This window comes from Bufo bufo, unplaced genomic scaffold (assembly GCF_905171765.1).
Source record: "Bufo bufo unplaced genomic scaffold, aBufBuf1.1, whole genome shotgun sequence".
In the NCBI taxonomy this organism is placed as follows: Eukaryota; Metazoa; Chordata; class Amphibia; order Anura; family Bufonidae; genus Bufo; species Bufo bufo.
This window is the reverse complement of record NW_024401173.1, coordinates 3,977-28,438: the sequence shown is the minus strand read 5'-3', so window position 1 is coordinate 28,438 and position 24,462 is coordinate 3,977. Positions and strand designations below refer to the sequence as shown.

The 24,462-nt window shown below is 55.2% G+C and overlaps 1 protein-coding gene across 1 annotated transcript in view; it reads left to right on the top strand.

Annotated features, from left to right (window-relative positions):
• LOC120985006 (fatty-acid amide hydrolase 1-like) overlaps positions 1–23,261 on the top strand; it is an 83,496-nt gene extending 60,235 nt beyond the window's left edge. The window contains exons 7-15 of the mRNA XM_040413450.1: positions 4,665–4,789; positions 5,333–5,458; positions 5,536–5,633; positions 5,702–5,801; positions 8,894–8,937; positions 15,127–15,166; positions 15,436–15,544; positions 15,826–15,971; positions 22,930–23,261. Of these exons, the coding sequence (XP_040269384.1) occupies positions 4,665–4,789; positions 5,333–5,458; positions 5,536–5,633; positions 5,702–5,801; positions 8,894–8,937; positions 15,127–15,166; positions 15,436–15,544; positions 15,826–15,971; positions 22,930–23,055 (914 nt within the window). The 3' untranslated portion in view covers positions 23,056–23,261. The remainder of the gene's footprint in view (positions 1–4,664; positions 4,790–5,332; positions 5,459–5,535; positions 5,634–5,701; positions 5,802–8,893; positions 8,938–15,126; positions 15,167–15,435; positions 15,545–15,825; positions 15,972–22,929) is intronic.
• The last annotated feature ends 1,201 nt before the right edge of the window (positions 23,262–24,462 follow it).

Sequence of the window (24,462 nt, the reverse complement as noted above, 5' to 3'; positions counted from 1 at the left end):
TGTATAATCTGTATGTAGTGCGCTCCCTCTACTGGTGGCTGTATAATCTGTATGTAGTGAGCTCCCTCTAGTGGTTGCTGTATAATCTGTATGTAGTGAGCTCCCCCTAGTGGTGACTGTATAATCTGTATGTAGTGAGCTCCCTCTAGTGGTGGCTGTATAATCTGTATGTAGTGAGCTCCCTCTAGTGGTGGCTGTATAATCTGTTGTAGTGAGCTCCCTCTAGTGGTGGCTATATATCTGTATGTAGTGAGCTCCCTCTAGTGGTTGCTGTATAATCTGTTGTAGTGAGCTGCCTCTAGTGGTGGCTGTATAATCTGTATGTTGTGAGCTCCCTCTAGTGGTGGCTGTATAATCTGTATGTAGTGCGCTCCCTCTAGTGGTGGCTGTATATATCTGTATGTAGTGAGCTCCCTCTAGTGGTGGCTGTATAATCTGTATGTAGTGAGCTCCCTCTAGTGGTGACTGTATAATCTGTATGTAGTGAGCTCCCTCTAGTGGTGGCTGTATGATCTGTATGTAGTTATCTCCCTCTAGTGGTGGCTGTATAATCTGTATGTAGTGAGCTCCCTCTAGTGGTGACTGTATAATCAGTATGTAGTGAGCTCCCTCTAGTGGTGGCTGTATAATCTGTATGTAGTGAGCTCCCCCTAGTGGTGACTGTATAATCTGTATGTAGAGAGCTCCCCCTAGTGGTGGCTGTATAATCTGTATGTAGTGAGCTCCCTCTAGTGGTGGCTGTATAATCTGTATGTAGTGAGCTCCCCCTAGTGGTGGCTGTATAATCGGTATGTAGTGAGCTCCCTCTAGTGGTGGCTGTATAATCTGTATGTAGTGAGCTCCCTCTAGTGGTGGCTGTATAATCTGTATGTAGTGAGCTCCCTCTAGTGGTGGCTGTATAATCTGTATGTAGTGAGCTCCCCCTCGTGGTGACTGTATAATCTGTATGTAGAGAGCTCCCCCTAGTGGTGGCTGTATAATCTGTATGTAGTGAGCTCCCTCTAGTGGTGGCTGTATAATCTGTATGTAGTGAGCTCCCCCTAGTGGTGGCTGTATAATCGGTATGTAGTGAGCTCCCTCTAGTGGTGGCTGTATAATCTGTATGTAGTGAGCTCCCTCTAGTGGTGGCTGTATATTCTGTATGTAGTGAGCTCCCTCTAGTGGTGGCTGTATAATCTGTATGTAGTGAGCTCCTTCTAGTGGTGGCTGTATAATCTGTATGTAGTGAGCTCCCTCTACTGGTGACTGTATAATCTGTATGTAGTGAGCTCCCTCTAGTGGTGGCTGTATAATCTGTATGTAGTGCGCTCCCTCTACTGGTGGCTGTATAATCTGTATGTAGTGAGCTCCCTCTAGTGGTGGCTGTATAATCTGTATGTAGTGAGCTCCCCCTAGTGGTGACTGTATAATCTGTATGTAGTGAGCTCCCTCTAGTGGTGGCTGTATAATCTGTATGTAGTGAGCTCCCTCTAGTGGTGGCTGTATAATCTGTTGTAGTGAGCTCCCTCTAGTGGTGGCTATATATATCTGTATGTAGTGAGCTCCCTCTAGTGGTTGCTGTATAATCTGTTGTAGTGAGCTGCCTCTAGTGGTGGCTGTATAATCTGTATGTTGTGAGCTCCCTCTAGTGGTGGCTGTATAATCTGTATGTAGTGCGCTCCCTCTAGTGGTGGCTGTATATATCTGTATGTAGTGAGCTCCCTCTAGTGGTGGCTGTATAATCTGTATGTAGTGAGCTCCCTCTAGTGGTGACTGTATAATCTGTATGTAGTGAGCTCCCTCTAGTGGTGGCTGTATGATCTGTATGTAGTTATCTCCCTCTAGTGGTGGCTGTATAATCTGTATGTAGTGAGCTCCCTCTAGTGGTGACTGTATAATCAGTATGTAGTGAGCTCCCTCTAGTGGTGGCTGTATAATCTGTATGTAGTGAGCTCCCCCTAGTGGTGACTGTATAATCTGTATGTAGAGAGCTCCCCCTAGTGGTGGCTGTATAATCTGTATGTAGTGAGCTCCCTCTAGTGGTGGCTGTATAATCTGTATGTAGTGAGCTCCCCCTAGTGGTGGCTGTATAATCGGTATGTAGTGAGCTCCCTCTAGTGGTGGCTGTATAATCTGTATGTAGTGAGCTCCCTCTAGTGGTGGCTGTATAATCGGTATGTAGTGAGCTCCCTCTAGTGGTGGCTGTATAATCTGTATGTAGTGAGCTCCCCCTCGTGGTGACTGTATAATCTGTATGTAGAGAGCTCCCCCTAGTGGTGGCTGTATAATCTGTATGTAGTGAGCTCCCTCTAGTGGTGGCTGTATAATCTGTATGTAGTGAGCTCCCTCTAGTGGTGGCTGTATAATCTGTATGTAGTGAGCTCCCTCTAGTGGTGGCTGTATAATCTGTATGTAGTGAGCTCCCTCTAGTGGTGGCTGTATAATCGGTATGTAGTGAGCTCCCTCTAGTGGTGGCTGTATAATCTGTATGTAGTGAGCTCCCTCTAGTGGTGGCTGTATAATCTGTATGTAGTGAGCTCCCTCTAGTGGTGGCTGTATAATCTGTATGTAGTGAGCTCCCTCTAGTGGTGACTGTATAATCAGTATGTAGTGAGCTCCCTCTAGTGGTGGCTGTATAATCTGTATGTAGTGAGCTCCCCCTAGTGGTGACTGTATAATCTGTATGTAGAGAGCTCCCCCTAGTGGTGGCTGTATAATCTGTATGTAGTGAGCTCCCTCTAGTGGTGGCTGTATAATCTGTATGTAGTGAGCTCCCCCTAGTGGTGGCTGTATAATCGGTATGTAGTGAGCTCCCTCTAGTGGTGGCTGTATAATCTGTATGTAGTGAGCTCCCTCTAGTGGTGGCTGTATAATCGGTATGTAGTGAGCTCCCTCTAGTGGTGGCTGTATAATCTGTATGTAGTGAGCTCCCCCTCGTGGTGACTGTATAATCTGTATGTAGAGAGCTCCCCCTAGTGGTGGCTGTATAATCTGTATGTAGTGAGCTCCCTCTAGTGGTGGCTGTATAATCTGTATGTAGTGAGCTCCCCCTAGTGGTGGCTGTATAATCGGTATGTAGTGAGCTCCCTCTAGTGGTGGCTGTATAATCTGTATGTAGTGAGCTCCCTCTAGTGGTGGCTGTATATTCTGTATGTAGTGAGCTCCCTCTAGTGGTGGCTGTATAATCTGTATGTAGTGAGCTCCCTCTAGTGGTGGCTGTATAATCTGTATGTAGTGAGCTCCCTCTACTGGTGACTGTATAATCTGTATGTAGTGAGCTCCCTCTAGTGGTGGCTGTATAATCTGTATGTAGTGCGCTCCCTCTACTGGTGGCTGTATAATCTGTATGTAGTGAGCTCCCTCTAGTGGTGGCTGTATAATCTGTATGTAGTGAGCTCCCCCTAGTGGTGACTGTATAATCTGTATGTAGTGAGCTCCCTCTAGTGGTGGCTGTATAATCTGTATGTAGTGAGCTCCCTCTAGTGGTGGCTGTATAATCTGTTGTAGTGAGCTCCCTCTAGTGGTGGCTATATATATCTGTATGTAGTGAGCTCCCTCTAGTGGTTGCTGTATAATCTGTTGTAGTGAGCTGCCTCTAGTGGTGGCTGTATAATCTGTATGTTGTGAGCTCCCTCTAGTGGTGGCTGTATAATCTGTATGTAGTGCGCTCCCTCTAGTGGTGGCTGTATATATCTGTATGTAGTGAGCTCCCTCTAGTGGTGGCTGTATAATCTGTATGTAGTGAGCTCCCTCTAGTGGTGACTGTATAATCTGTATGTAGTGAGCTCCCTCTAGTGGTGGCTGTATGATCTGTATGTAGTTATCTCCCTCTAGTGGTGGCTGTATAATCTGTATGTAGAGAGCTCCCCCTAGTGGTGGCTGTATAATCTGTATGTAGTGAGCTCCCTCTAGTGGTGGCTGTATAATCTGTATGTAGTGAGCTCCCTCTAGTGGTGGCTGTATAATCTGTATGTAGTGAGCTCCCTCTAGTGGTGGCTGTATAATCTGTATGTAGTGAGCTCCCTCTAGTGGTGGCTGTATAATCGGTATGTAGTGAGCTCCCTCTAGTGGTGGCTGTATAATCGGTATGTAGTGAGCTCCCTCTAGTGGTGGCTGTATAATCTGTATGTAGTGAGCTCCCTCTAATAGTGGCTGTATAATCTGTATGTAGTGAGCTCCCTCTAGTGGTGGCTGTATAATCTGTATGTAGTGAGCTCCCTCTAGTGGTGGCTGTATAATCTGCATGTAGTGAGCTCCCCCTAGTGGTGACTGTATAATCTGTATGTAGTGAGCTCCCTCTAGTGGTGGCTGTATAATCTGTATGTAGTGAGCTCCCCCTAGTGGTGACTGTATAATCTGTATGTAGTGAGCTCCCTCTAGTGGTGGCTGTATAATATGTATGTAGTGAGCTCCCTCTAGTGGTGGCTGTATAATCGGTATGTAGTGAGCTCCCTCTAGTGGTGGCTGTATAATCGGTATGTAGTGAGCTCCCTCTAGTGGTGGCTGTATAATATGTATGTAGTGAGCTCCCTCTAGTGGTGGCTGTATAATCGGTATGTAGTGAGCTCCCTCTATTGGTGACTGTATACTCTTCTATGGTAGTGGGAGTCAAGTCGGGGACCACTACAGGCCCCCTTTTAGTCGATGCTGCTCGTAATTTGTTGTATTGTCTTCTCCATTTTCAGTCACAGCAATGATTGGACCAATAGCGCGAGACGTGGACAGTCTGGTGACCGCCATGAGATCCTTGTTGTGTGAGGATATGTTTCAGATGGACCCCACCGTCCCTCCGATCCCCTTCAATGAGGAGGTATTGCCCCTTGTCAAGGATTGGCTGTTGCAGGAACTACAATACCCAGCATTCCCTGCCTGTTTGTTGCAGTGGTGTTGGTCTTGGTTGTAGCAGTGCAGTTTCTGTGTAGTTGTTGGTGTCCATCCTGTAGGGGGCACCACCTGGCGCCGTGTGCTAGGGGACCTGTCCCTTTGCAGTCTGGTTGAGCGCCCTCTGCTGGCAGGGGTCGTGTAATAACAGTGGGTCAAATGACCTCTTCAAAGGAACCCCCATACTACCCCGGAGAGTTTTTCCTGGTCCTGTGGAGGCACATGATGTGTCACATGACTCCTGTCCACCAATCAGCAGCTCTGGAAATGTGACGCTGTTTGTACCTGATCTGTTATGTGGCTGCTGAGTGGCTGAGCGGGATCATGTGACCCCACAGAACCAGGAAGTAGTATGGTTTATCTCCACAACTGCTCTTGACCGATCCACTGTAACAACCTGTGGATATAGGTATCCATTCAGTGACAGCAAGCAGAGATTTAGAGTGAGACGGTTCTGTTACTCCCTTTGCAGGTTTTCTCTAGCACGCGGCCTCTACGCATTGGATATTATGAGACGGACGACTCCACCATGGCCACGCCCTCCATGAGACGCGCCGTCCTCGAGACCAAGGAGCTCCTGGAGAAAGCCGGACACGAGGTTAGTAGTCGTGTGACTGTCCCGTCTGAGACTGCTCACGCCCCCTCTGCCATCTTTGCTGTGTCTTCCCCCTATAGGTGGTGCTGTTCACTCCACCGTCAGTGGAACGCTCGCTGTATGAGCTGGCATTGAGGGGGCTGCTGGCCGACGGGGGCGCCACCTTCCTGGACAACTTGTAAGTATTTCTTCTTCAGAAGTGAATGTTCCGGAGGCGAGTAACGAGCGGCGCTGCTTTATTCCTAGCAAAGGCGATCTCGTGGATCCCAACCTGAGGAGCCAGGTCACCACCTACAGCAGTCCATCCTGGCTGAAGAGCTTACTGTCCGTCCTGGTCAGGCCGCTGGTGAGTATCCCTCCTCCCCGTCCTGGGATCTCCAGTGTGAATGAGGCTCGGCGGTGTTCCTGGTGCTCGCCTGAGGTCGGTGTCGTCACCTGTAGACGCCTACGTGAGAAATGACCGATTCTGTGTGGAGAATGTTGTATCACTAGAAAAACACGTCTGCTAATCCAGCAAGAGACACCGCCCCGTGTATACCGCTCTAATGTCCCCCGCCCCCATGTATACCGCTCTAATGTGCCCCGCCCCGTGTATACCGCTCTAATGTGCCCCGCCCCCATGTATACCGCTCTAATGTGCCCCGCCCCGTGTATACCTCTCTAATGTCCCCCGCCCCCATGTATACCGCTCTAATGTGCCCCGCCCCGTGTATACCGCTCTAATGTCCCCCGCCCCCATGTATACCGCTCTAATGTGCCCCGCCCCGTGTATACCGCTCTAATGTGCCCCGCCCCATGTATACCGCTCTAATGTGCCCCGCCCCCATGTATACCTCTCTAATGTCCCCTGCCCCGTGTATACCGCTCTAATGTCCCCCGCCCCCATGTATACCGCTCTAATGTCCCCCGCCCCCATGTATACCGCTCTAATGTGCCCCGCCCCGTGTATACCGCTCTAATGTGCCCCGCCCCGTGTATACCGCTCTAATGTGCCCCGCCCCGTGTATACCGCTCTAATGTCCCCTGCCCCGTGTATACCGCTCTAATGTGCCCCGCCCCGTGTATACCGCTCTAATGTCCCCCGCCCCCATGTATACCGCTCTAATGTGCCCCGCCCCGTGTATACCGCTCTAATGTGCCCCGCCCCGTGTATACCGCTCTAATGTGCCCCGCCCCGTGTATACCGCTCTAATGTGCCCCGCCCCATATATACCGCTCTAATGTCCCCCGCCCCATGTATACCTCTCTAATGTCCCCCGCCCCATGTATACCTCTCTAATGTGCCCCGCCCCATGTATACCTCTCTAATGTGCCCCGCCCCATGTATACCTCTCTAATGTCCCCCGCCCCATGTATACCGCTCTAATGTGCCCCGCCCCATATATACCGCTCTAATGTCCCCTGCCCCGTGTATACCGCTCTAATGTGCCCCGCCCCATATATACCGCTCTAATGTGCCCCGCCCCGTGTATACCGCTCTAATGTGCCCCGCCCCATATATTCCGCTCTAATGTGCCCCGCCCCGTGTATACCGCTCTAATGTGCCCCGCCCCATATATACCGCTCTAATGTGCCCCGCCCCGTGTATACCGCTCTAATGTGCCCCGCCCCGTGTATACCGCTCTAATGTGCCCCGCCCCGTGTATACCGCTCTAATGTCCCCTGCCCCGTGTATACCGCTCTAATGTGCCCCGCCCCATATATACCGCTCTAATGTGCCCCGCCCCGTGTATACCGCTCTAATGTGCCCCGCCCCATATATTCCGCTCTAATGTGCCCCGCCCCGTGTATACCGCTCTAATGTGCCCCGCCCCATATATACCGCTCTAATGTGCCCCGCCCCGTGTATACCGCTCTAATGTGCCCCGCCCCGTGTATACCGATCTAATGTCCCCTGCCCCGTGTATACCGCTCTAATGTGCCCCGCCCCATGTATACCGCTCTAATGTGCCCCGCACCGTGTATACCGCTCTAATGTGCCCCGCCCCATATATACCGCTCTAATGTGCCCCGCCCCGTGTATACCTCTCTAATGTCCCCCGCCCCATGTATACCTCTCTAATGTGCCCCGCCCCATGTATACCGCTCTAATGTCCCCTGCCCCGTGTATACCGCTCTAATGTGCCCCGCCCCATATATACCGCTCTAATGTGCCCCGCCCCGTGTATACCGCTCTAATGTGCCCCGCCCCATATATTCCGCTCTAATGTGCCCCGCCCCGTGTATACCTCTCTAATGTGCCCCGCCCCGTGTATACCGCTCTAATGTCCCCTGCCCCGTGTATACCGCTCTAATGTGCCCCGCCCCATATATACCGCTCTAATGTGCCCCGCCCCGTGTATACCGCTCTAATGTGCCCCGCCCCATATATTCCGCTCTAATGTGCCCCGCCCCGTGTATACCGCTCTAATGTGCCCCGCCCCATATATACCGCTCTAATGTGCCCCGCCCCGTGTATACCGCTCTAATGTGCCCCGCCCCGTGTATACCGATCTAATGTCCCCTGCCCCGTGTATACCGCTCTAATGTGCCCCGCCCCATATATACCGCTCTAATGTGCCCCGCCCCGTGTATACCTCTCTAATGTCCCCCGCCCCATGTATACCTCTCTAATGTGCCCCGCCCCGTGTATACCGATCTAATGTCCCCTGCCCCGTGTATACCGCTCTAATGTGCCCCGCCCCATATATACCGCTCTAATGTCCCCCGCCTCATGTATACCGCTCTAATGTCCCCCGCCCCATGTATACCTCTCTAATGTGCCCCGCCCCATGTATACCGCTCTAATGTGCCCCGCCCCGTGTATACCGCTCTAATGTGCCCATCCCCGTGTATACCGCTCTAATGTGCCCCGCCCCATGTATACCGCTCTAATGTGCCCCGCCCCGTGTATACCGCTCTAATGTGCCCCGCCCCGTGTATACCGCTCTAATGTGCCCCGCCCCATATATACCGCTCTAATGTGCCCCGCCCCATGTATACCGCTCTAATGTGCCCCGCCCCATGTATACCGCTCTAATGTGCCCCGCCCCATGTATACCGCTCTAATGTGCCCCGCCCCATGTACACCGCTCTGATGTGCCCCGCCCCATGTATACCTCTCTAATGTGCCCCGCCCCATGTATACCTCTCTAATGTGCCCCGCCCCATGTATACCGCTCTAATGTGCCCCGCCCCATGTATACCGCTCTAATGTGCCCCGCCCCATGTATACCGCTCTAATGTGCCCCGCCCCATGTATACCGCTCTGATGTCCCCCGCCCCATGTATACCGCTCTAATGTGCCATGCCCCATGTATACCGCTCTGATGTTCCCCGCCCCATGTATACCACTCTAATCCATGTGTGGAAAACGGTGCGTGTCCCCGGCCCCACCCCGAGACCACGCACGGTTTTCCACACATGGCTCCGTCATCTGTCGCCTTTCTGTCTCCTCAGTTTCCCAGACTCTCGATGCTCCTTGAGAACACGCGAGGAATGAGGTGAGACGTCCTACGTGGCCCCGGCCACAGTACAATGACCGCGCAGTGTGATGGGCGCTAGAGTCAAGATGGCCGCCTGGGCGAAGACTTGTGCAGACCACAAACTGGCGGAGTGGCCCATAGCAGCCAATCGGATTCCAGCTTCCACTTTCTAAAGGAGCTCTGAAAATGACAGGAGGAATCTGATTGGCTGCTCTTCCCCTTTCCCCGACACCTTTCCTTTCCCTAGATTTCATAAAGCTGCACGGAGGAAGCTTCAGGAACGAGCCCTACGCCTGTGCGAGCGGGACGGGGAGACATTGTAACGAGGCCTCAGCTGTGCGAGCGGGACGGGGAGACATTGTAACGAGGCCTCAGCTGTGCGAGCGGGACGGGGAGAGATTGTAACGAGGCCTCAGCTGTGCGAGCGGGACGGGGAGACATTGTAACGAGGCCTCAGCTGTGTGAGCGGGACGGGGAGACATTGTAACGAGGCCTCAGCTGTGCGAGCGGGACGGGGAGACATTGTAACGAGGCCTCAGCTGTGCGAGCGGGACGGGGAGACATTGTAACGAGGCCTCAGCTGTGCGAGCGGGACGGGGAGACATTGTAACAAAACCTCAGCTGTGCGAGCGGGACGGGGAGACATTGTAACGAGGCCTCAGCTGTGCGAGCGGGACGGGGAGACATTGTAACGAGGCCTCAGCTGTGCGAGCGGGACGGGGAGACATTGTAACGAGGCCTCAGCTGTGTGAGCGGGACGGAGAGACATTGTAACAAAACCTCAGCTGTGCGAGCGGGACGGGGAGACATTGTAACGAGGCCTCAGCTGTGCGAGCGGGACGGGGAGACATTGTAACGAGGCCTCAGCTGTGCGAGCGGGACGGGGAGACATTGTAACGAGGCCTCAGCTGTGTGAGCGGGACGGGGAGACATTGTAACGAGGCCTCAGCTGTGCGAGCGGGACGGGGAGACATTGTAACAAAACCTCAGCTGTGTGAGCGGGACGGGGAGACATTGTAACGAGGCCTCAGCTGTGCGAGCGGGACGGAGAGACATTGTAACAAAACCTCAGCTGTGCGAGCGGGACGGGGAGACATTGTAACGAGGCCTCAGCTGTGCGAGCGGGACGGGGAGACATTGTAACAAAACCTCAGCTGTGCGAGCGGGACGGGGGGGACATTGTAACAAAACCTCCGCTGTGCGAGCGGGACGGGGAGACATTGTAACGAGACCTCAGCTGTGCGAGCGGGACGGAGAGACATTGTAACAAAACCTCAGCTGTGCGAGCGGGACGGGGAGACATTGTAACGAGGCCTCAGCTGTGCGAGCGGGACGGGGAGACATTGTAACGAGACCTCAGCTGTGCGAGCGGGACGGGGGGGACATTGTAACAAAACCTCAGCTGTGCGAGCGGGACGGGGAGACATTGTAACAAAACCTCAGCTGTGCGAGCGGGACGGGGAGACATTGTAACGAGGCCTCAGCTGTGTGAGCGGGACGGGGAGACATTGTAACAAAACCTCAGCTGTGCGAGCGGGACGGGGAGACATTGTAACGAGGCCTCAGCTGTGCGAGCGGGACGGGGAGACATTGTAACGAGGCCTCAGCTGTGCGAGCGGGACGGGGAGACATTGTAACGAGGCCTCAGCTGTGCGAGCGGGACGGGGAGACATTGTAACGAGCCCTACGCCTGTGCGAGCGGGACGGGGAGTCATTGTAACAAAACCTCAGCTGTGTGAGCGGGACGGGGAGACATTGTAACAAAACCTCAGCTGTGCGAGCGGGACGGGGAGACATTGTAACGAGGCCTCAGCTGTGCGAGCGGGACGGGGAGTCATTGTAACGAGGCCTCAGCTGTGCGAGCGGGACGGGGAGACATTGTAACGAGGCCTCAGCTGTGCGAGCGGGACGGGGAGACATTGTAACAAAACCTCAGCTGTACGAGAGGGACGGGAAGACATTGTAACGAGGCCTCAGCTGTGCGAGCGGGACGGGGAGACATTGTAACAAAACCTCAGCTGTGCGAGCGGGACGGGGAGACATTGTAACGAGGCCTCAGCTGTGCGAGCGGGACGGGGAGTCATTGTAACGAGGCCTCAGCTGTGCGAGCAGGACGGGGAGTCATTGTAACGAGGCCTCAGTTGTGCGAGCGGGACGGGGAGACATTGTAACGAGGCCTCAGCTGTGCGAGCGGGACGGGGAGACATTGTAACAAAACCTCAGCTGTGCGCGTGGGACAGGGAGACATTGTAACGAGGCCTCAGCTGTGTGAGCGGGACGGGGAGACATTGTAACGAGGCCTCAGCTGTGCGAGCGGGACGGGGAGACATTGTAACGAGGCCTCAGCTGTGCGAGCGGGACGGGGAGACATTGTAACGAGGCCTCAGCTGTGCGAGCGGGACGGGGAGAGATTGTAACGAGGCCTCAGCTGTGCGAGCGGGACGGGGAGAGATTGTAACAAAACCTCCGCTGTGCGAGCGGGACAGGGAGTCATTGTAACAAAACCTCAGCTGTGCGAGAGGGACGGGGAGACATTGTAACGAGGCCTCAGCTGTGCGAGCGGGACGAGGAGACATTGTAACGAGGCCTCAGCTGTGCGAGCGGGACGGGGAGACATTGTAACGAGGCCTCAGCTGTGCGAGCGCGACGGGGAGACATTGTAACGAGGCCTCAGCTGTGCGAGCGGGACGGGGAGTCATTGTAACGAGCCCTACGCCTGTGCGAGCGGGACGGGGAGACATTGTAACGAGGCCTCAGCTGTGCGAGCGGGACGGAGAGACATTGTAACAAAACCTCAGCTGTGCGAGCGGGACGGGGAGACATTGTAACGAGGCCTCAGCTGTGCGAGCGGGACGGGGAGACATTGTAACGAGACCTCAGCTGTGCGAGCGGGACGGGGAGACATTGTAACAAAACCTCAGCTGTGCGAGCGGGACGGGGGGGACATTGTAACGAGGCCTCAGCTGTGCGAGCGGGACGGGGAGACATTGTAACGAGGCCTCAGCTGTGTGAGCGGGACGGGGAGACATTGTAACGAGGCCTCAGCTGTGTGAGCGGGACGGGGAGACATTGTAACAAAACCTCAGCTGTGCGAGCGGGACGGGGAGACATTGTAACGAGGCCTCAGCTGTGCGAGCGGGACGGGGAGACATTGTAACGAGGCCTCAGCTGTGCGAGCGGGACGGGGAGACATTGTAACGAGGCCTCAGCTGTGCGAGCGGGACGGGGAGACATTGTAACGAGCCCTACGCCTGTGCGAGGGGGACGGGGAGACAGTGTAACAAAACCTCAGCTGTGTGAGCGGGACGGGGAGACATTATAACAAAACCTCAGCTGTGCGAGCGGGACGGGGAGTCATTGTAACGAGGCCTCAGCTGTGCGAGCGGGACGGGGAGACATTGTAACGAGGCCTCAGCTGTGCGAGCGGGACGGGGAGACATTGTAACGAGGCCTCAGCTGTGCGAGCGGGACGGGGAGACATTGTAACGAGGCCTCAGCTGTGCGAGCGGGACGGGGAGACATTGTAACGAAACCTCAGCTGTACGAGAGGGACGGGGAGACATTGTAACAAAACCTCAGCTGTGCGAGCGGGACGGGGAGACATTGTAACGAGGCCTCAGCTGTGCGAGCGGGACGGGGAGACATTGTAACGAGGCCTCAGCTGTGCGAGCGGGACGGGGAGACATTGTAACGAGGCCTCAGCTGTGCGAGCGGGACGGGGAGTCATTGTAACGAGGCCTCAGCTGTGCGAGCGGGACGGGGAGACATTGTAACAAAACCTCAGCTGTGCGAGCGGGACGGGGAGTCATTGTAACGAGGCCTCAGCTGTGCGAGCGGGACGGGGAGACATTGTAACGAGGCCTCAGCTGTGCGAGCAGGACGGGGAGTCATTGTAACGAGGCCTCAGCTGTGCGAGCGGGACGGGGAGACATTGTAACAAAACCTCAGCTGTGCGCGTGGGACGGGGAGACATTGTAACGAGGCCTCAGCTGTGTGAGCGGGACGGGGAGACATTGTAACGAGGCCTCAGCTGTGCGAGCGGGACGGGGAGACATTGTAACGAGGCCTCAGCTGTGCGAGCGGGACGGGGAGACATTGTAACGAGGCCTCAGCTGTGCGAGCGGGACGGGGAGACATTGTAACGAGGCCTCAGCTGTGCGAGCGGGACGGGGAGACATTGTAACGAGGCCTCAGCTGTGCGAGCGGGACGGGGAGACATTGTAACGAGGCCTCAGCTGTGCGAGCGGGACGGGGAGAGATTGTAACGAGGCCTCAGCTGTGCGAGCGGGACGGGGAGAGATTGTAACAAAACCTCCGCTGTGCGAGCGGGACAGGGAGTCATTGTAACAAAACCTCAGCTGTGTGAGAGGGACGGGGAGACATTGTAACGAGGCCTCAGCTGTGCGAGCGGGACGAGGAGACATTGTAACGAGGCCTCAGCTGTGCGAGCGGGACGGGGAGACATTGTAACGAGGCCTCAGCTGTGCGAGCGGGACGGGGAGACATTGTAACGAGGCCTCAGCTGTGCGAGCGGGACGGGGAGACATTGTAACGAGGCCTCAGCTGTGCGAGCGGGACGGGGAGTCATTGTAACGAGGCCTCAGCTGTGCGAGCGGGACGGGGAGACATTGTAACGAGGCCTCAGCTGTGCGAGCGGGACGGGGAGACATTGTAACGAGGCCTCAGCTGTGTGAGCGGGACAGGGAGACATTGTAACGAAACCTCAGCTGTGCGAGCGGGACGGGGAGACATTGTAACGAGGCCTCAGCTGTGCGCGTGGGACGGGGAGTCATTGTAACGAGGCCTCAGCTGTGCGAGCGGGACGGGGAGACATTGTAACAAAACCTCAGCTGTGTGAGCTGGACTGGGAGAGATTGTAACGAAACCTCAGCTGTGCGAGCGGGACGGGGAGACATTGTAACAAAACCTCAGCTGTGTAAGCTGGACTGGGAGAGATTGTAACGAAACCTCAGCTGTGCGAGCGGGACGGGGAGTCATTGTAACAAAACCTGAGCTGTGCGAGCGGGATGGGGAGAGATTGTAACGAAACCTCAGCTGTATGAGAGGGACGGGGAGAGATTGTAACAAAACCTCAGCTGTGCGAGCGGGACGGGGAGACATTGTAACAAAACCTCAGCTGTGTGAGCTGGACTGGGAGAGATTGTAACGAAACCTCAGCTGTACGAGCGGGACGGGGAGACATTATAACAAAACCTCAGCTGTGCGAGCGGGACGGGGAGACATTATAACAAAACCTCAGCTGTACGAGCGGGACGGGGAGACATTATAACAAAACCTCAGCTGTACGAGCGGGACAGGGAGTCATTGTAACAAAACCTGAGCTGTGCGAGCGGGACGGGGAGACATTGTAACGAAACCTCAGCTGTACAAGCGGGATGGGGAGAGATTGTAACGAAACCTCAGCTTTACAAGCGGGATGGGGAGAGATTGTAACGAGGCCTCAGCTGTGCGAGCGGGACGGGGAGAGATTGTAACGAAACCTCAGCTGTGCGCGTGGGACGGGGAGTCATTGCAACAAAACCTCAGCTGTGCGAGCGGGACGGGGAGACATTGTAACGAAACCTCAGCTGTGCGCGTGGGACGGGGAGACATTGTAACAAAACCTCAGCTGTGTGAGCGGGACGGGGAGACATTGTAACAAAACCTCAGCTGTGCGAGCGGGACGGGGAGACATTGTAACAAAACCTCAGCTGTGCGAGCGGGACGGGGAGACATTGTAACGAGGCCTCAGCTGTGCGAGCGGGACGGGGAGACATTATAACAAAACCTTAGCTGTGTGAGCTGGACTGGGAAAGATTGTAACGAAACCTCAGCTGTACAAGTGGGATGGGGAGACATTATAACAAAACCTCAGCTGTGCCAGCGGGACGGGAAGACATTATAACAAAACCTCAGCTGTGTGAGCGGGACGGGGAGACATTGTAACAAAACCTGAGCTGTGCGAGCGGGACGGGGAGACATTGTAACGAAACCTCAGCTGTACAAGCGGGATGGGGAGAGATTCTAACGAGGCCTCAGCGGTACGAGAGGGACGGGGAGAGATTGTAACGAAACCTCAGGTGTGCGAGCGGGACTAGATGAGGGCAAGTTCTCTGTTTTTACGTGTAAACCATTCAGTGACAGCAAGCATAGATCCTGACGGTGCTGAGGAGAATTTCATGAACCCTTTAATCTGTTTTCCTCTAGTTCGGTGAAGGAGCTGTGGAGGCACCATGTGGCGGTGGAGGTAAGTAGTATGCCGATACACTTTGAGGGGCCCCTGATGCGGCCCACAGTATAATACTGTTTCAGGGGCCCCTGATGTTGGGCACAGCACGCATTCACTTTGAGGGGCCCCTGATCTGGGGCACAGCACCATACACTTTGAGGGGCCCCTGATGCGCAGCACAGTGTGATACAGTTTGAGAGGCCCCTGATGCGGGGCCCACCACCATACACTTAGAGGGGCCCCTGATGCGGGGCCCAGCACTGACACGGGTCCCGGTCTCTCTGCAGGCGTACCGGCAGGAGTTCATCGCCCGCTGGACGGCACGGGGCCTGGATGCTCTTATCTGTCCTATTCTGGGTCCTGCTCCGACCATCGGATCTCCTGGAAAGCTGTCAAGTATGTGACATTCTCAGGTGCCGTGTCCTCAGCTGTCGCCATACTGTCCACATACCGGGAACGGGGGTGGGGGGCTCATGTTATGTCGTATGCCTGTGTAACTTAAAGGGGTAGCGTTCGCTATGAGCCTATGGGAAGTGGGTGGAGGTCTAGATGTGGCAGGTGGGGGTCTCAGGTTGGATTGTGGTCTTGAGGTGGAGCAGATCTCTAGGATTGCTGTACATTCACCCTTCCCGAGTCGGTGGCCATCTTCATATACCGTTCTAATGCACTGAACGCAGGTGCCGTGTCCTACACCATCCTCTACAATCTGGTGGACTTCCCAGCTGGCGTTCTCCCCGTTACCACAGTGACCAGTGAGGATGAGGAGGCCCTGAAGAAGTACGAAGGTCATCACAAGGACGCCTTTGACGCACTTCTCAGAAAGGTACAAGCAAATAAAAGAAAGTTTAGAATCAGTCAGAGGAAACGCCTCTTTCTCCACGTATCAGCCGCTAATTCCCCCACTTCATCCGGCACTGAGGGATCAGGTTATAGCCACTGCTCATAGAAGTCAGAGGAGGGGAAGAAGCTGCTGGAGGTAGACAGAGGCACAGGATGTTTCTGAGTTCATAGCTCCACTGCTGAGTACTGCTAAGTAACGCCCTCCATGCTGCTTCTGAGGGGGCTGCAGAGAGGAGTAGCAGTGAGGGATGGGAGTGATGAGGAGCAGTGAGGGATGTGAGTGAGAGGGAGCAGTGAGGGATGGGAGTGAGGGGGAGCAGTGAGGGATGTGAGTGAGAGGGAGCAGTGAGGGATGGGAGTGAGGAGGAGCAGTGAGGGATGGGAGTGAGGGGGAGCAGTGAGGGATGGGAGTGAGGAGGAGCAGTGAGGGATGGGAGTGAGGAGGAGCAGTGAGGGATGGGAGTGAGGAGGAGCAGTGAGGGATGGGAGTGAGGAGGAGCAGTGAGGGATGGGAGTGAGGAGGAGCAGTGAGGGATGGGAGTGAGGAGGAGCAGTGAGGGGTGGGAGTGAGGAGGAGCAGTGAGGGGTGGGAGTGAGGAGGAACAGTGAGGGGTGGGAGTGAGGAGGAGTAGCAGTGAGGGATGGGAGTGAGGGGGAGCAGTGAGGGATGGGAGTGAGGAGGAGCAGTGAGGGATGGGAGTGAGGAGGAGCAGTGAGGGATGGGAGTGAGGAGGAGCAATGAGGGATGGGAGTGAGGAGGAGCAGTGAGGGATGGGAGTGAGGAGGAGCAGTGAGGGATGGGAGTGAGGAGGAGCAGTGAGGGGTGGGAGTGAGGAGGAACAGTGAGGGGTGGGAGTGAGGAGGAACAGTGAGGGATGGGAGTGAGGAGGAGCGGTGAGGGATGGGAGTAAGGAGGAGTAGCAGTGAGGGATGGGAGTGAGGGGGAGCAGTGAGGGATGGGAGTGAGGGGGAGCAGTGAGGGATGGGAATGAGGAGGAGCAGTGAGGGATGGGAGTGAGGAGGAGCAGTGAGGGATGGGAGTGAGGAGGAGCAGTGAGGGATGGGAGTGAGGAGGAGCAGTGAGGGATGGGAGTGAGGAGGAGCAGTGAGGGGTGGGAGTGAGGAGGAACAGTGAGGGGTGGGAGTGAGGAGGAACAGTGAGGGATGGGAGTGAGGAGGAGTAGCAGTGAGGGATGGAAGTGAGGGGGAGCAGTGAGGGATGGGAGTGAGGGGGAGCAGTGAGGGATGGGAGTGAGGGGGAGCAGTGAGGGATGGGAGTGAGGGGGAGCAGTGAGGGATGGGAGTGAGGAGGAGCAGTGAGGGATGGGAGTGAGGAGGAGCAGTGAGGGATGGGAGTGAGGAGGAGCAGTGAGGGATGAGAGTGAGGAGGAGCAGTGAGGAATGGGAGTGAGGAGGAGCAGTGAGGGATGGGAGTGAGGAGGAGCAGTGAGGGATGGGAGTGAGGGGGAGCAGTGAGGGATGGGAGTAAGGAAGAGTAGCAGTGAGGGATGGGAGTGAGGGGGAGCAGTGAGGGGTGGGAGTGAGGGGAGCAGTGAGGGATGGGAGTAAGGAGGAGTAGCAGTGAGGAATGGGAGTGAGGGGGGGCAGTGAGGGATGGGAGTGAGGAGGAGCAGTGAGGGATGGGAGTGAGGAGGAGTAGCAGTGAGGGATGGGGGTGAAGAGGAGCAGTGAGGAGGAGCAGTGAGGCATGGGAGTGAGGGGGAGCAGTGGGGGATGGGAGTGAGGAGGAGTAGCAGTGAGGGATGGGGGTGAAGAGGAGCAGTGAGGAGGAGCAGTGAGGCATGGGAGTGAGGGGGAGCAGTGAGAAGGAGCAGTGAGAGATGGGGGTGAAGAGGAGCAGTGAGGGATGGGAGTGAGGAGGAGTAGCAGTGAGGGATGGGGGTGAAGAGGAGCAGTGAGGAGGAGCAGTGAGGCATGGGAGTGAGGGGGAGCAGTGAGAAGGAGCAGTGAGAGATGGGGGTGAAGAGGAGCAGTGAGGGATGGGAGTGAGGAGGAGTAGCAGTGAGGGATGGGGGTGAAGAGGAGCAGTGAGGAGGAGCAGTGAGGCATGGGAGTGAGGGGGAGCAGTGAGGGATGGGAGTGAGGAGGAGTAGCAGTGAGGGATGGGGGTGAAGAGGAGCAGTGAGGAGGAGCAGTGAGGCATGGGAGTGAGGGGGAGCAGTGAGAAGGAGCAGTGAGAGATGGGGGTGAAGAGGAGCAGTGAGGGATGGGGGTGAAGAGGAGCAGTGAGGAGGAGCAGTGAGGCATGGGAGTGAGGGGGAGCAGTGGGGGATGGGAGTGAGGAGGAGTAGCAGTGAGGGATGGGGGTGAAGAGGAGCAGTGAGGAGGAGCAGTGAGGCATGGGAGTGAGGGGGAGCAGTGAGAAGGAGCAGTGAGAGATGGGGGTGAAGAGGAGCAGTGAGGGACAGAATTGAGGAGGAACAGTGAGGAGGAGCAGTGGGGGGGCAGTGAATGGGAGCAATGCTTTGCTTTTCTTTTATTACTTTTTTCACTTTATTGAAATACTGCATTTCTACTGAAACACCCCTTTCAGGGTGAGGTTTGTCACTCTAGATTTCCTAATAAACCTGACAGCAGCACATACACATGGGATATAGCATGATCTCCTTGGACATACCCACACTCTAAACTGCAAGCCCAGACATACAATTTTCCCCTGCAGAAATGTCTCGTTTGTAATGATGCGTTCAGAGAGCACCAAGAAGCAGCTATCCAGGTCAGTGTTACTAGATCTCCCTCTTGTTCTACCGAGGAGGACACCCTAGGGCACATACCCCACTGGGGGGAGAGAAACCTACGAGCTAATAACAGGCGGCGGTAATCTATAGCCTAACCCTTGGTGTGGAGGGCCTCTTCTTGGTCCTTAAGTCCTTCTGCCCGGGCCATACATCCAGGGTCTAGAGATATCCATTGTCTTCTCACATACACAGGAAGGGGCCACTAGGGCCTGAAGAAGTTCTTAGACCGATAGGACTGGTTCCCTGGAAGCTATGGCTTGTAGGGTAATGGCTGCCAGAAAACCACCAACCCTTGTAGCTGTCAGATCCTGTAGAGGGCCTGAAGGATGTTCAACAGTCTCAGACAAGGATCCCATTTGGGGAATGGGTTGAATAGATGCTTTTTCAGACAGAATGGATTAATGGCACAAAGTCTTTGTCTCCCCTGACCTTCGCCAGGAGAGAACATGTATACCAGTTCAAAATCCAAAGCAATGGAAGAGTGTAGTGTATGCAGCTGGTGGGGATCGTATGGGGAGCAGAATCGCCTGGCGGCGTGCCTGCTCACCATCAGGGCCAAGTTTATCCCCATCTGGGCATTGGCTGAGAGACCATTTGCTGGGGACTGGTTGAAGTTGGCTGAGGTGATTGGTTCCTCAGAAATATACTGCCATAATGTCCTCTGCATATGCCTCCACCCAGGTCACCACCCTTGTCAGGGACCTAGGCCTCCCTGCCAATCTATATAAGCCACCGTTGTGGCAGTCTCTGGACAAGATGCCCCAGGATGTGAGCCCCTGAGCATACTGTGCGCAGCTCCCTGGCGCTCTCTACCTGAACTAGCAGCTGAGCAGGTGTCTCAGGACGAGAGCCCCTGAGCATACTGTGCGCTGCACTCCCTGGCGCGCTCCACCTGGACTAGCGGCTGAGCAGGTGTCTCAGGACGAGAGCCCCTGAGCATACTGTGCGCTGCACTCCCTGGCGCTCTCCACCTGGACTAGTGGCAGAGCAGATCTCCCAGGATGTGAGCCCCTGAGCATACTGTGCGCTGCACTCCCTGGCGCTCTCCACCTGGACTAGTGGCAGAGCAGATCTCCCAGGATGTGAGCCCCTGAGCATACTGTGCGCAGCTCCCTGGCGCTCTCTACCTGAACTAGCAGCTGAGCAGGTGTCCCAGGATGTGAGCGCCTGAGCATACTGTGCGCAGATCCCTGGTGCTCTCTACCTGAACTAGCAGCTGAGCAGATGTCCCAGGACGAGAGCCCCTGAGCATACTGTGCGCTGCACTCCCTGGCGCTCTCTACCTGAACTAGCGGCTGAGCAGATGTCCCAGGACGAGAGCCCCTGAGCATACTGTGCGCTGCACTCCCTGGAACTCTCCACCTGGACTAGCGGCTGAGCAGATGTCCCAGGATGTGAGCGCCTGAGCATACTGTGCGCAGATCCCTGGCGCTCTCTACCTGACCTAGCGGCTGAGCAGGTGTCTCAGGACGAGAGCCCCTGAGCATACTGTGTGCTGCACTCCCTGGCGCTCTCTACCTGAACTAGCGGCTGAGCAGATGTCCCAGGATGTGAGCGCCTGAGCATACTGTGCGCAGATCCCTGGCGCTCTCTACCTGACCTAGCGGCTGAGCAGATGTCTCAGGATATGAGCGCCTGAGCATACTGTGTGCTGCACTCCCTGGCGCTCTCCACCTGGACTAGTGGCAGAGCAGATGTCCCAGGATGTGAGCGCCTGAGCATACTGTGCGTAGCTCCCTGGCGCTCTCCACCTGGACTAGTGGCAGAGCAGATCTCCCAGGATGTGAGCCCCTGAGCATACTGTGTGCAGCTCCCTGGCGCTCTCCACCTGAACTAGCAGCTGAGCAGGTGTCTCAGGATATGAGCGCCTGAGCATACTGTGTGCAGCTCCCTGGTGCTCTCCACCTGGACTAGCGGTTGAGCAGGTGTCTCAGGACGAGAGCCCCTGAGCATACTGTGCGCAGCTCCCTGGTGCTCTCCACCTGGACTAGCGGTTGAGCAGGTGTCTCAGGACGAGAGCCCCTGAGCATACTGTGTGCAGCTCCCTGGTGCTCTCCACCTGGACAAGCGGTTGAGCAGGTGTCTCAGGACGAGAGCCCCTGAGCATACTGTGCGCAGCTCCCTGACGCTCTCTACCTGAACTAGCGGCTGAGCAGGTGTCTCAGGATGTGAGCCCCTGAGCATACTGTGCGCAGATCCCTGGCGGTCTCTACCTGAACTAGTGACTGAGCAGGTGTCTCAGGACGAGAGCCATTGAGCATACTGTGCGCAGCTCCCTGGCGGTCTCCACTTGAACTAGCAGCTGAGCAGATCTCCCAGGATGTGAGCCCCTGAGCATACTGTGTGCAGCTCCCTGGCGCTCTCTACCTGAACAAGCAGCTGAGCAGATGTCTCAGGACGAGAGCCCCTGATCTTACTGTGCGCAGCTCTCTGGCGCTCTCTACCTGAACTAGCGGCTGAGCAGGTGTCTCAGGACGAGAGCCCCTGATCTTACTGTGTGCAGCTCCCTGGCGCTCTCCACCTGGACTAGCGGCTGAGCAGGTGTCTCAGGATGTGAGCCCCTGAGCATACTGTGCGCTGCACTCCCTGGCGCTCTCCACCTGGACTAGTGACTGAGCAGATGTCTCAGGATGTGAGCCCCTGAGCATACTGTGCGCTGCACTCCCTGGCGGTCTCTACCTAAACTAGCAGCTGAGCAGGTGTCTCAGGACGAGAGCCCCTGATCTTACTGTGCGCAGCTCCCTGGCGCTCTCCACCTGGACTAGCGGCTGAGCAGATGTCCCAGGACGAGAGCCCCTGATCATACTGTGCGCAGCTCCCTGGCGGTCTCCACTTGAACTAGCAGCTGAGCAGATCTCCCAGGATGTGAGCCCCTGATCTTACTGTGTGCAGCTCCCTGGCGCTCTCCACCTGGACTAGCGGCTGAGCAGGTGTCTCAGGATGTGAGCCCCTGAGCATACTGTGCGCTGCACTCCCTGGCGCTCTCCACCTGGACTAGTGACTGAGCAGATGTCTCAGGATGTGAGCGCCTGAGCATACTGTGCGCAGCTCCCTGGCGCTCTCTACCTGAACTAGCAGCTGAGCAGGTGTCTCAGGATGTGAGCGCCTGAGCATACTGTGCGCAGCTCCCTGGCGCTCTCCACCTGGACTAGTGACTGAGCAGATGTCTCAGGATGTGAGCGCCTGAGCATACTGTGCGCAGCTCCCTGGCGCTCTCCACCTGAACTAGCAGCTGAGCAGGTGTCTCTGGTTCTGAGCAGTGTCAGTTCAGTCCAGCTCTCTGGCGTCAGTCATCTGCTCTCACGCTGTATGTCTTCTTCCATCTCCGCCATGTCCAGCATGCATGGCCCTCATCATTTCTTTCCTTCGTGGTCTCTGCCGGGGAGAAAGCTTCTTCTAGGTTTCTTGAGCCCATCGGGTTGTTCTCAGCCCCGTTGTTAGTGCCTGGGACAGCGAGTGCTGTAGGTTGCACCCAGTTCTGCGGACACGTGGACCGCTGGTATCATTACAGGTGCTGTGGGTATCCTGACGGGGAGAACATGACATTGGGGCTGATGAATGGGACCAGATTTGGGGGAATACGCGCCACGATAGAAGTGATTTACTGGCACTGCTTCTAGAACTCCTTCAAAGCTCTGAGAACGCGAGGCCGGAACACGGAGAACCTGGCGCTTGCGCTGAAATCGGTTTTCTTATTGTTTATTACTGAATATTAACAGTTCATATCAATGCGTTAACCCCAGCGTGAGGGCAGCGGGTGCCACACAGCAACAGCAGGAGCTCGCGGACCCTATCTCCTGCCCAACACAAGCATGTGCTGCAGCCGCCGTGGCCATAGTACGGGGACGGTGCCATGAACAGCGCTATAGCACCAGGAATAAATGCCAAACCCGGCACCACCCGGTCACATTTAAAGGGCATCTGTCAGCAGTTCTGTCCCTATGACAGCGGAAGGCGTCTGAGTTGGTCCCTGTTCACATCTGCCCACATTGCTGAGAAAAATGAGGTTTTAATATATGCAAATGAGCCCCTCATTTGCATATATGTAACCCTTTGTATCACTTGTCCCAATAGACAGCAGGGGGATATACCCCATGGGTATGTAAAGCATACATGTTATGTTACATTTTAACTCCTTCATTCCCCAGAGGTAACGCTGTAATCCGTTTGTGTGCTCCACAGGCCGTGTCAGACAGCGTGGGCCTCCCTGTGGCCCTACAGTGCGTGGCCCTTCCCTGGCAGGAGGAGCAGTGTCTCCGTCTAATGAAGGAAGTGGAGAAGATTACCCAAATGGAGAAAAGATTATAAACTGGGAGAACTGGGATTGTCCGAGATGCCAGTGTGACCAAGGATTTCTCCAATCTAATAAAGCGTAGCTCTAAGGGCGCTAAGATATATGCAAACCTGTCCTTCTCTCCGGCTGCACCTATAAAGGCTTTCACACTCATTTTTGCACATGTTGTTGATCACCCATGCAATTTTTTTCAGAATTAATAAACACAAATTTGGGCTCAGGACTGGGAGTGCTGCGGTTTATCTATTTTTTGGGCTACCAAGGGGGCCCTTAGGTCGGGGCCTGGCACTGCGGGCACCGCCGCCATTTTACACAGAAATCCTGTCCTGTTTTCACTTTGTCCTGCATGTTCTCTGTGCTGAGGCCGGCCGCCCATATCATAGTGAATGTGTCTGGACTTCCGCTGGCATGGTGGGCAGCTGCCGAATATCCGAGTCACGTCTCAAACACCGACTTACAGGACAGCTGGGGGCATCAGAGGCGGACCTTGCCAAGAGCTCATTTGCATACCCTCTTCCCAGAATTCCAGAGGAGCACGTATGGTCTGTAAGGTCTCAAGCCGACGGAGGCGCTCTCTCCCCAAGGAGAGACCCTCCTTCTATATATTACAGGGGTCCTGGAGCTACTCTAATTCTAGGAGGATTCTGATACCACAGGCCCTTCTAGGACCTACCCTCCTTATATATATTACAGGGGTCCTGGAGCTACTCTAATTCTAGGAGGATTCTGATACCACAGGCCCTTCTAGGACCTACCCTCCTTATATATATTACAGGGGTCCTGGAGCTACTCTAATTCTAGGAGGATTCTGATACCACAGGCCCTTCTAGGACCTACCCTCCTTATATATATTACAGGGGTCCTGGAGCTACTCTAATTCTAGGAGGATTCTGATACCACAGGCCCTTCTAGGACCTACCCTCCTTCTATATATCACAGGGGTCCTGGAGCTACTCTAATTCTAGGAGGATTCTGATACCACAGGCACTTCTAGGACCTACCCTCCTTCTATATATTACAGGGGTCCTGGAGCTACTCTAATTCTAGGAGGATTCTGATACCACAGGCACTTCTAGGACCTACCCTCCTTCTATATATTACAGGGGTCCTGGAGCTACTCTAATTCTAGGAGGATTCTGATACCACAGGCCCTTCTAGGACCTACCCTCCTTCTATATATCACAGGGGTCCTGGAGCTACTCTAATTCTAGGAGGATTCTGATACCACAGGCCCTTCTAGGACTTACCCTCCTTATATATATTACAGGGGTCCTGGAGCTACTCTAATTCTAGGAGGATTCTGATACCACAGGCCCTTCTAGGACCTACCCTCCTTATATATATCACAGGGGTCCTGGAGCTACTCTAATTCTAGGAGGATTCTGATACCGCAGGCACTTCTAGGACCTACCCTCCTTATA